Source organism: Dendropsophus ebraccatus, chromosome 10 (assembly GCF_027789765.1).
Source record: "Dendropsophus ebraccatus isolate aDenEbr1 chromosome 10, aDenEbr1.pat, whole genome shotgun sequence".
Classification (NCBI taxonomy): domain Eukaryota; kingdom Metazoa; phylum Chordata; class Amphibia; order Anura; family Hylidae; genus Dendropsophus; species Dendropsophus ebraccatus.
In genome coordinates, this window is record NC_091463.1 from 51,343,784 (window position 1) to 51,356,844 (window position 13,061).

General features: G+C 38.9%; 1 protein-coding gene across 1 annotated transcript in view; it reads left to right on the forward strand.

The window, feature by feature from the left end:
- The window catches only part of GRIA3 (glutamate ionotropic receptor AMPA type subunit 3), a 246,832-nt gene that overhangs the window by 59,686 nt on the left and 174,085 nt on the right, over positions 1–13,061 (forward strand). Inside the window, exon 3 of the mRNA XM_069985508.1 lies at positions 4,636–4,875. Coding sequence (XP_069841609.1) covers positions 4,636–4,875 — 240 coding nt within the window. The remainder of the gene's footprint in view (positions 1–4,635; positions 4,876–13,061) is intronic.

The window sequence follows — 13,061 nt, forward strand, 5'->3', positions numbered from 1 at the left end:
TTTACAAACACTGCTACGGCATGGACCCGAGAGAGTGAACAGCTGATTAGTAAAACCCGGGGTGAGTAATGACCCACCTCCATTAACCTCTGATGAATTGGACTTTATATAATGCTATGATTTGGACTTTATATTATCTGGATTGATGATCAGCCTCTTTTAACCACTTGAATGTAGTATACTTACCTGTATCACGCTTATACTATATTGTTTCACATTGTATTTTACACATATAGAGACTGTTTATATATGCAAAACAGAATGATGTCACTAATTGGGGGATGTTTGATGGGAGGATCTACCATGTTATATACCCACCATGTACACTGTTGTATCACTGCTTGAAAAAGATCTCATTGAGTAGACCTGAGATTTGTGCTCTCACCTGAGCCTTTGAGCCACACAGTGCCGTCCAGCAACCAATTACTTCATATATATATATATATATATATATATATATATATATACAGTATATGCATGTGCGTATGCATTTTACTTCTACATTTATCGGTATACAGTTATGCCTTTGAGCACTAGTTAGTTTAATTTACATATAACATACATTAGCCAGATGAAAGCACTTCTTGTTTATTTCTGAAATATATAATTATCACTCAGGGTTGTAAACATTTAAGAAATACATACGTACATACATACAGGAGCCAGGTTGGTTTCCACATCAGTCTAAGGCTATGTTTACACAACATCAAAAATAGAGAAAAGCTGGCTGATTTTGATATTAATAAAGACGTCCGTTATTGCCGTGATTTTACTGACTGCAATGGCAATGCCTTGAAGTAAATGGAAAGGCAGACGTCCAATGCACACAATGTATTGAATACCGGACGCTTTTACCGCGGACATCAAAATAATGAACAGCGAACATTTTTTATTAGTTGTTAACACACATTTTTTCTTTTCCCCCCATTCTTTCTCTGTTTTTATTATTAAATTCAATGGACTTTTCAATTAAGACATACCCAAAGGGCAAGTAGTAACCCCAAACTAGAAAAATGAACCAACAGCTGTCATAGCACTAAGAGGAGGCCAGACAGCCAAATGACGTCCGTTATTTTAGACTCAAAATGATGGACGTCATTTTAAGCAGAGCTCAAAAAACGTTGTGTCAACATAGCCTAAAAAGGCTTGGAAAGTAATTTGCAGCCAGATTATTTTCTTGCATCTTGCTTCCTGTAGCTATCACTTACACAATGCCTCCACAGGAGTTTTCATAACGGTTTAGGAGAGAAGTTAAAGGGATGCCCATAGTCAATTCATGTTTTGTACCATTATCATCACATTTCACAGTCCCACAGCATGTGACAAAACACAATGAAATGAGTCAGCGTTCCACTATAGTGCCTATTATATTCACTATTATTAACGCATGACTTACTAATAGGAATCATATAGGTGTGTAAAGGGAGAACACATAACAAGGAGTAGTGTTTTATAAGTTCTTTATAGATTGGCAACATTTAAAGACTGAGACATTAATGCTAATTTAGCCTTTTCACATTGACGTTAATACAAACGCATCATTTCATTGTTTACTGCCATCTTTCATTTATCAGATGAAAAACTTTACAAAGCCAAGGAACCTTGCGCTCTTTAATTCTACAAGTGACATTTTTAGCGGACCCTGTTAGCGAGGGTTATAGAATATTAATAAAGCTGCAGGTTCAGAAACTAAATGAGAGCTAAGATAATTAGTTCTTTTATCTTCCCCTTTAAAGAAAAAAAAAACAAAAATAAGGTTTATTTGCCCTTTAAATGGGACAATAAAATCCAATTGGCATCCTGTGGCGTGCTCGGAGTAGATAATAAGTTACTCATTAGTATTAAAGGAAAAGGTTTAAATAGCGTTTGTTATTGGAATTTGGCTGTAAAATTCTAGTTGTTACCGTGATGCAAGAGATTCCTGAAATCTATTGCTATCTGCTGTAATTACTGATAGCGCTGAAGCCAACATGCTTAGAATGTCGTCCAATACAATTATTCTCAAGTTGTGCTGATGCTGCATTTTATGTTATCCGTTATGAGTCACTAAATCCTTACTCCCTGCATCTCGCATCTGATGCTCTTGTGTAGAAGGCGCTTAAGCAAAAATAAACAAATCCAACCCGATATGAGGTTATTTTTATTATTCATATATGAAGTTATTTTTCCTTCAACACCCCCCCCCCCTTTATTTCTTTTTACTGGATCAAATTTTTCCACCTTCTTACTAAAACAAATGTGTCCTGCAGAAGTTACCCATGTACCCTAGATTTTTGTTTTTATAGATTAATATTTCAAGCAGGATATACTAATGATCTCAGGTCATGTCTCCACTCCATTTCCTATATACATCAGAGGTATAGCACAATGTAAGAAAATGCATGCCATGTGCTATATACTAAATAATAACAAAAAAGTTATGCATACTTATCACTCTTTTTACCTCTGTCTGGTCAGTAAGGACAAGCAGCCATGTTTGGTCAAGGGCCAAACATTTTCATCTAAACACACTGCTAAAATACAGTGTAGGAGATTAGTCGTCTTTGTTTTTGGCCAATTGTTTTGATAGCAACAGCATACATTGTCAATATCCACAAGTACCTATGCCCAGTGGGACTCACAACCTTGTTTCCCTGTCTCAAACTCTGAAGCCCAGGATCACATTGCAGCCATGTAACAATGCTGGATTTCAGCATTTCTAATATTTTGTACTTTTAGGAGATATGTCATCAGTGGCTTTTGTACATCTCCCCTATAAAATAAGCAGACAAGCTCAGATGGCAGAATTCTTATGTGTATGACCGGCTTCACTGGCTAAGAGAAGCCACAATTAAAACTTAGGTCTCCAACCTCAATAGCTATTACCAGGCACATCAAACATGTTTACTGTTAATTATTTGGTAACATCAACACTACAATTAGCCATTGGCCATTAGCTTTATGCTTAGTATTGTTAACTGGCTGAATTACTTTACATGAATGCAATGTATACTGTACTTACTAACTTAAATGGTCATTTAGTTTGAAGCGAATTTACCATCATTACATTCGGTTTAAGTTTCTCACATCAATAGAACAGCGCCGCTGCTGCAGTCCTTTTTTTGAACCACCTCCCTATTCCTGCACACGCCACCGTTCTATTCTTGGGCACCAGCCGGGTGAGAAGCACTGGAAATGGCTGACTCGCCCCCAGTGAGAAGAACCCCCTGCCCTTCTATGGTGCAGCTCCATTTATTCTTATATAGCAGCATCATAGAGGGGTAGGGTTTCCTCGCACTGGGGACGGGCCAGCCCGCCTCCACTGCTTCATCCCCTGCCCGCACCCAGGAATAGAGCAGTAATATATAGGGCTTTCTCGTACTGGCGCAGTAAAATAAAAGCAAAATATAGCCCCGATTTTGAGTGAAAACAGAACAATGTATGAACAGGCAGAAATAAAAACTGCAAAAGTAGGTAGTAAATAATCAGCATGTTTATCATACTGGATGATCATAATCAATTACAGCCATTATTCTATATAGTGTGTGCATTGCTTGCCCATTTCCCATTTACTTAAATGGAGTGCATTATTAAATTGAAAATATATGTGTATTTTTAGCTCAACATTATGGCCATATTTTTTGTTTCTTTTACTGTGTGTAAACATAGCTTCAATAATAATTGACCAAATATTTATAAATAAACCGGAAATTTTCCCTTTTCTGCAACCATCTCTGTATCAGACCAAAGGTAACCAGAAAATTTTTTTTTTAGAAATGTATGAATGACAAGAAATAGTGAAGGGGACCAGGAGACTAAAGTGATACGGATGGTCATGCAGGTGTTAACAATTTAGATTTGTGACTAATATAAATGTAATAATAATCATAATAATAATAATAAATATTACTCAGGGAATGGTTAGTTATTAGTCATAATATTTATAGCAGGACTAGTAGTGGACGTGTAGTAATGATGAATTTCCACCAGGATGGTGCAGCAATATTTCCTTGTCTTCTGATTAACAATGAATGATGATCACCTTTTGAGAAATCCCCAGGCAAACTCTGGTAAAAGAGAAATGATTCCTTTTCTGTATGTATGTGTGTGTGCTTGTGCAGTCTTTGTAGAATCCTGGAGGGAATGTTTTGGAGCATGCTTCCTGCAAGCCAATTTGATAACCATCAGTCTCTGTTTTCCAGAATCACAGCAATATACGCCTCAAGCCTTTTGTAACTATTGTTCCATATGCTTTCTGTATTTTGCTAAGAAAGAATTGCAGTCTGAGATACATAACAAATGATCAAAAAGGATACTCAGATTCTTTTCAGGTTTTTTAAAGTTATTATCTTAACCACAAAAGTTTCCAGGTAACCAGTGTTATAAAACAGAACTTTCACGGTTTTTATGCTGCTGTAGCTGATCACACGCATTGATATAGTTAATAATAATAATAATAATAATAATAATAATATGATCAACTTACTGTCAGACAGCTACAGAGATGATAGTGTGTAAGTAAAGATCCTGACAATTATCTGCATTGATTTTAAAAGAGAAAAACAAATGTCCGCATTGATTATAAAAGATAGAATTTCTGATGTTCTGTCTATGCATTTCTTTAACTCTTTATTTACCATCGTTCTTCTCTCTCAGTCTGTTCACAGTTTTCTCGTGGAGTCTATGCCATCTTTGGGTTCTATGATCAAATGTCTATGAATACTCTCACATCGTTTTGTGGTGCCCTTCACACTTCATTCATCACGCCAAGCTACCCAACAGACGCAGATGTACAGTTTGTCATCCAGATGCGGCCAGCACTTAAAGGAGCCATTTTAACTCTTCTCAATGATTATGACTGGCAAAGATTTGTTTACCTCTACGATACTGAGCGAGGTAAGAAAACCATTCCAGTACTTCAGACTAATGTTATATAGTTTATTAACGCAAACTATAAAGATTTTAGTGCTTACATTGGAACTGGTATTATTGGTATAATGCATCTATTTATGAATGAATTTCTATTATTTGTACATGGTTGGGTGGTAAAGCTCTTTGCACACATTTTTGGACATGCAAGGTACACATGTATTGCACATCAGCTGTAGGGTGGTAGTGAGATAACTTAATAAAACAATAGAACACACGTTTCTGAAGGCTGACCATTGTTCGCAAATTTGCTAAACATGGCGGCCGCAATAGCGAGCGCACTTTAGCTTACACAGTTGCGTACATTACGCAGTTGCGAACATTACACAGTTGCAAATATTACGCAGTTGCGTACATCACAAGATAAATGTTCGCATGGTAGAAAATGATTGGTATAAGCATTCCAATCACCAAACAAATTGTTCATATCAGCAAACACAGACAATTAGCGGCATTTTCGTATGAACATACAAACATTTACTGACATGTTTGCTTGCCACTATTTTTAATGAAATTTGTTCACATACAATTTGCAAATATTTGTGAATTTGTGCGAATATTCGCGAACTTCGCGAAACGAATGTCCGAGTGATTCGCTCATCTCTACTGACCATTGTAAGGTGAGCTGCTAGACACACAGTAGTGTATGCATCACTGTTCGGGACCTACAGGAGGAGGAAGTCCAGTAAAAGGCAAGAGTCTCTTTTCCTTTACATACGTTCATTGGACCCTATGTAGGCATCAAATGCATATGTCAAGAGTAGGACCTATGCATCCATTGGAATCCATTAGAAAAAGAAATGTGAAAAGAGTTTAACATTGTTACATGGGCAAACTTTTTTTTTTTAATACTAAAATGCTGAGGACATATTTTATAGTACATAAAAGAACAGAGATGAAAGGTGCAGCATTAATAACACAAAGTTCATTACAACTACTAGGGGAAGCTAAGGAAAAGAAAGTCCGGCCTCATAGCAGGATATCATTAGGTCTAATAGTTTCCTATTACCTCCTGGGTAACATTCAACAATCACCTAGAGGATGCAGCCAGCTACAGTTTTGGCAGACAGCTATCCATCACAGCAACAGAATACTCCCATAAGAACTAAAGATGTTTCCTATGGCCAAAAGCTCTTTTATTACAGGCCCCTAGGTTTTTACTAGTTATACACATACAGTAGCTCGTGCAACTTTTGGTGTTTATTTACACAGCAGCAGAACTCCATAACATATCATGTACAGTATAATCTACATTGCTCCTATGAAAGGGTTATACAGGATTAAGAAAACATATCTGCTTTTCTTTTGTCCTTCAGTCGCTCTTGCCAATAGATAATGTCAGGCATTGCCTCACGGCTCTATTCTAGTGAATGGTACCAGAGGCGTAGCTAGGATTCTTGAGGCCCCATAGAAAAAAACTGTATGGGGCCCCATGAATCAGATATGGGCCGGGCCTACCCATCTGTCCAGGGGTAAGGGGATGGGGCTGCTGTCAGTGGCATGCCATCCCTGAACCCCGCACTCACGTTTCACATGGCCGGCACAGCATTCCGTCAATCTGACAGGTATGTGACACACAAGCGGCATCACTCATGTGTCGGGAAGGCAGAGAGAATCATGTGCCGATTAAGTTAGTATGGGGTTAAGGGATGATATGCCACCAACAGCAGCCCCATCCCCCTACACCTGGACAGCTGGGGGGGTTAATTAGGTGCTGCAGTGATTGAGGGGGGCTCTGAGAATGGACTACCATGATGGCAGATTACACTTTGCTGGGGCACAGGACCCCTTACTGCCCGTGCCCCGTAGCCGCTGCGTGGTCTGCCATCATGGTAGCTACGCCACTGAATGGTACTGACCTGCAACACCATGCAACCAGTGGACAAGTGCAGCGCTTGTTAGTTAATTTTTTTAAGGTAGAAACCAATCATATATTTTTATTTCACATACGATCCCCTTTGAATTGAAACATTTCAGTTTTGGTAGAGGACCAACATGAAGTGAAATTGCATGTTTTAAGAGCAAACCTGGCTTTTCTGTTGTTTCATATTGACTGCATATTGTAAAGGAAGATTCCTGTAGCCAAGCATAGTGAATATTGGACTGTGATGCCTGCTAGCACAGAAGGAAAACTGGTAATAATACTGTATGGTATGATTGTTTATGCCTCCGCAATGTAATGACAAGTAATTCCTGTAATGAAAATGTGTAAAAGGTCACCGAACCTTGTATCTAGGTAATGACTTGCAAAGCAGATCTGGTTTGATGTGCATCTAGCAATGGATTCCTGTCAGTCATGGATTTAGTTCAATAATTATATTTTACAATGCAACAAATAAAAAAAGAATATGCAAATTTTAGATAAATCAGCTAAAAGCTGGATTCCCAATGTATGTCAAAGCCATAGAGCCTGGATCCACAGAAATTGCGGCAAGTTCCTTTAGCTTTGTACAACATGAATAGGATGCCCTAATTTTTTTTAACCTGAAATAAATAGTGAGCAATTTCTAGACTATGTTCACATGATGATTTTACTTGTCTGTTTTTTTTTTAAAAGGATTTTGACTTCAGTCATTCCATGTTTCTTTTACACCTGTCTATGCAATGACAACTGCTGGTACATTATTCTAGTTTAGGTGGACTGCTTGCCCTTTGGGTGTGTGTTTAATTGAAAAGTCAATTAAATTTAATAGAAAAGACTGTGAAAGGAAAGTGAAAAAATAAAAACTGTGTGAACAATTTAAAAAATAACATCCGTTGTTTGAATTGTCACGATCATTATTTTGATCTCTGCTCCAGCAATGTCTCTCATTTAATATGCTGTGTGCTTTGGGCAGTAATGATTCCATTGACTTAAAGGGGTAGTGCGGCGCTAAGAAATTATTCACAGAATAACACACATTACAGAGTTATACAACTTTGTAATGTATGTTATGTCTGTGAATCGCCCCCTTCCCTGTGTCCCCCCACCCCCACACGTGTACCCGGAAGTGTGGTGCATTATAAATTACCTGATCCGTGTCGCGCCCGTCCGCCATCTTGTGCCACGACTTCATCTTCGGACGGACGGACGAAGCTCTCCGATCGACCCTCTGCCGCGTCATCAGATGCTTTACCGCGAGTGGCTGAGCATCTGATGACGCGGCAGAGGGTGGCCGGCACTCGGGACGATCTGAGGTGTTCGGCCGTCCGTCCGAAGATGACGTCTTGGCACAGAAGATCGGGGACGGGGGTCGGCACGTGACAGGTATGTATAATGCACCACACTTCCAGGTACACGTGCGGAGGTGGGGGGGCACAGGGAAGGGGGCGATTCACAGACATAACATACATTACAAAGTTGTATAACTTTGTAATGTGTGTTATTCTGTGAATAATTTCTTAGCGCCGCACTACCCCTTTAAGTGCATTGCATTGAGGTTGAATAAAATGCTGCAATAACGGATGTCATTTTAAAAAGTAAAATCTGATACAATGGGACTCATTTACTAAAAATCTGTTGGTTGTGTCTGGTTTTCAATTCATTAATATGGCACACACCCTTAGTAAATCTGGAAGTTTTTTCACAAGATAAAACGAAAACCGGACCATCCTGCCACACTAGAAGTATCTGGTCTTTAGAAAAGAAAACCCATCAAAAAATGATGTTTGCTTAGTAAATCTGTCGGTTGTGGCAAGTTTTAAAGGACACACCCATGACACGCCCACTTGGCAGTTTTTTAGACAAAAAATAACAAGTTTGTCGGGTTTTTGGTAAAATTGTTGCACACCTTTAGTAAATATGTCAGAACACCAAACCGACAGGGAAAATGGACAAAAAAAGTCAATTTTATCATGGAAACACATTAGTAAATCAGCCCCAATGTTTTTACTTGTACATTAAACTCAAGCGACAGTCTAGTTAACCATTACACATTTATCCTGGGAATTTAAATGACTCCAGAACTGAAATATCAGGGGTTGTAGATTCTTATGTCTGGAGAAGAATCAGAAGTAAACTTGGGCTGTGGTTTTCTCAAAGCTTAAATCCAGGTTGAGCTTCAATATGCTTATTTTCATTTGCTTCCTGAATTCGACTGTATCATGTACCTTCAGTATAGATTTGTCAATAACAGTTGCAATAAGTCCTGTGTATGACAAATGTCAAGTCAAATCTGCTTTGTAAGCCATTATGCAGATCCAAGGTTTCTACAAGCATTCTTAAAGGGTCACTATGATATCAGAAAATTGTATTTAAATAAATACAATATTTTTGGCTGGCCGTTATTTTGGCACAAAATGAGGCATTGGTTACAAATTACTGCAGTTTTGAGACATGAAATGGCCAAAAAAAGATGTTGTGTGAGAATATTTGTTATCACAAATAGTAATATGGTAGTTATACGTCTGGGCACTCTCTACTTTAAACAAAAGTTCTTAATGTGGTCCATAGATCCTTGCACACAAATAGATTGGAGTTGAAGCAGTGCTCTGTGCCCACAGAACCTGCACATAAAACTTCAGAGAAGAAAGAAAAGCGGCGGCACTTGCTTCCAATCCAACAATGTTTATTCCATCAACTGGTCACAGATGCAAACAATCTGTTCGCCTGTATCATTTACATCTGTGACCACTTGATGGAATAAACATTGATGGATTGAGTGCCAAAGCTATTCTTTCTTCTCTGAAACTACAAATTTGTATTGTCCCTGACTCCTCCCTCTCTCCTATGACAATGTATCATCCTCTGAATTAACAGGAGACTTGGCTGGATCTTGTTTCTAAGCTCTATCCCAACCCTTGTGAGTGATGTCACCATCTTTGACCAGCCCCTCGAGTCTCCATCAGCATCTGTCGGACCAGACGAGGAGTGAAAGAAGCAGGTGCCACTACTTTAAGGCCCAGTTCACACTGAGCAAAAATAGCGCACGCCCTCCCATTCGGACACTACAGGAACTGAGCACGGCGGGATTGCACGGTGGCAATCTCTGATGCGGAATGCCGTTTTTGCTTGTTGTGAACCGGGCCTTACTGTGCATTCTGCTGAAGGAGAGGAGTAGGCAGGGTGGGAGGGCTGTGATGAAGAGCTGAAGGAGAGCAATGCATTCTGGAACTTGTAGTATTGAGCAGCTGCTCAACCAGGAAGTACAACCACAAAATACCTAATTAAAACCCCCAAAACAAATGGATTGCTGTGTGGTTTCAGAACTGGGTGAGACAGATAAAGCTATAAGCTTCTGAAGCATGTTCATTTTTTTGTATCTGATGTCCAAAGACGTCTTATTTGAGTTTTGACCTGTGTTTTTGTCACCTTAAGTACAGCTGTTGCTTTATGCATAGCTGGCCGTTCACCTATCTTTTTTTCAATGGCTTCATAAACAGTTCTTTAACCGTCTCCATCACTTCTTTTTAGCATTGAATTTTCTTTCATTCCCTTCCATGAACCCTCTTTTTTTCCACAAGTGTACATACATTTAACAAATCTGTATACTGTACAGATTTAAAAGATAACAAACACACATAAGTGATCTATTTTATGTTAATAGCGCCACTTTTCAAAAGTGCCCGCTGACATAGAAACTCTTAGTATTCCATTTCACCATTTGAATGCTGAGTTCTAGTCCTCCTACTGCTTTGTAAGATATAATTTACATAAGCATCATGCCGCAATCAAACTTGTGACACAAAAATGTTTGTTTTCTTCGAAAAAGAATGGACGCATAATGAATGCAGTCACATTTAGTGTTTCACATTGAATCAACAGCAATTTTTTTTTTTTTTCTTGACTTAGCTCAAAAAATGCAATGATACTATGTATAGGCAGTGAATGCACCTTGATAGATTCAGCTTAGATGATCCATGTGTGCCTGTGGTAGGAGCGAGTCCATCAATTGTAATTAGCTTTTGTTTATGTTCAATATAACGCCAATGTGTTCAGAATGTATAATCAAGTATTCAGGGATAGATAAATCTTCCATGTAATCTGTGATACAGCTAGAAGGCAGAAGATGTTGCTTCTTAACACTCCAAGGTTTGAATGTAATGAAGTATTTCTTAAATATACTTAAACATGCTATAATCTGTTTTCTATCATGTGTTATATTAGCCACCACATGATTGCACACTTATATCATCCACTTATTTGTATCGCCAGGTAAGTTCAACTATTTTGTAAAAGGTTCACAAGAACCATGTGATACTGGTTATTTCAGCACAATTGTTTGTAATTTTTGAATGCTGTAAAAGCCATTGATCCTTGCATGGTCAAGAGCAGAAGTAGCCAATGTACAGCATGCTGTAGCCAGAAGACCATACATTATGATTAGAGATGAGCGAAGCAAATTTGGCAAATCAAAATTTGCTGCGAATCTGGCCATCAATTCTCTTCATTCTGCAAAGCAAATTCCCGCCAATTCAAAGAAATTCGCAAAAAAAAAAAAAAGGCACCCGCACATGCTGTCTGGAGCGTCACTGGACTGCAGAAAGGCATTAACCATAATCCCTAGCTCCCGTCCAATCAGCTGTAGGCCCCTCTGTGATGGTGGAGAGAGCAGGATGTCAGCAGGAAGTTAGAGCAGAGCAGGGAGAGACTAAGGGTATGTTCACACTGAGGCGGAATTCACCCACAACCAGCCCTCCTAGCCCCTCCTTGCTGTCCCTAAATCACTCTGTTAGGGTATGTTCACACTGAGTAATTCAGTCACTTCCCTGAGTGGAGAGTGGCAGCAGCGAAGGAGCATGCGCACTCCCTTAGATGGGCTATGACACACTAAGACAGGCGGGATTCCGCTGCGGAATTCCGCCTGAATTACTCAGTGTGGACAGATCCTAACAGATTGATTTAGGAACAGCAAGGAGAGGATAGGAGTGCTGGTTGTGGGTGATGTTTTGTTGCCAACCAAGTGTCCCGTTTTCCAAGTAACTGGGTGCCTATAGGGATTCACTGTCACCAGGGAAGACACAGTCCATATTATTCACTCACTGGGCACTGTAAACTATTGAGTTATACCAATTTACTGGGATCAGTGAATGGACTGTGTACCTTACATAATCAGTGGCCATACTCCACTCCACTATTACTGTGTTGTACAAGTTAGGTTTCATTAGATTCAATGATTGACCGGCTGACTGACATTTTTTTTAAATTGGGTTTTTGCCATTTTTGACACTTTTACAAGAACATGTGTTAACAAATTTGTCCTTCTGTAATAGTCCCAGTACTGTAGCTACTATAGTTTTGGTTCTTTAGTGAAATTCGTTAAAAGCTTGCGAAACAAATTTCCGCCTGCTTCGCTCATCTCTAATTATGATAAAATGAGGATTATGTTATGTAAGGAGAAGGAATAACACAGCATTGTGTAGTTCCTTCATCTTGATCTGGTTGTTAAACATAGCATCATATCTCATTATTGTGTGTAGACTCCCATGTTAAATAACTGGGCACACCAAATTTTAATAAAAACTAGGAGTGAGTGGAAAACACAGAAAGATCATGTTTTTTTTGGCTGCAGACATTTTTCTGGATGGCCGTCATCGTGGTGCCAAAAAACTGCAGCATTTAGGCACCCAAAAAGGAATTTGTGGGGATGTAGCGCTAGGCTATGTTCACACATAGTATTTCCGTAGTATATACTGTGGTGTGTGTGTGTGGTGTGAAGATAGCCTAGCGGTGTCTTTCTGTTCTCCGCCATCTTGACTGTAGTTTGTAGAAATGCAGGTAGCATTGCTTATTTCATGGTACCAAGCTCAGACATCACACACTACAGAAATTAAAGTTTAAGTTTATATTCTATTCTACAACCTTTCCAGTGTCCTGTTCTCTGTTGAATCTACAAGAGAAGCTATTCTCTGGTGGGTTTCTTAGCATCCTTTCTTTTCTGAAGGAACATCATTGCTGATTTACAACCAGATCAAAGTTCAACTTTGATATGGTCATAAATCAGCTAACAAGTTGCTTCAAGAGAGGAAAGAAAGGCTGGTAAGAAACCCACCAGAGAACAGCTTCTGTGATGGACATTTCTTTTAAAAAATGATGTATGAAGAAAAATGGGCATTTTTTACCCCTAACATATGTGGGAGAACAAATAAAACATTCCCAGTACAAAGGTTTTATGAATATTTTTTGGCACTCAACACTTTACGCTAAAATGTGCTCCAAAAAAATCAGAATCCCA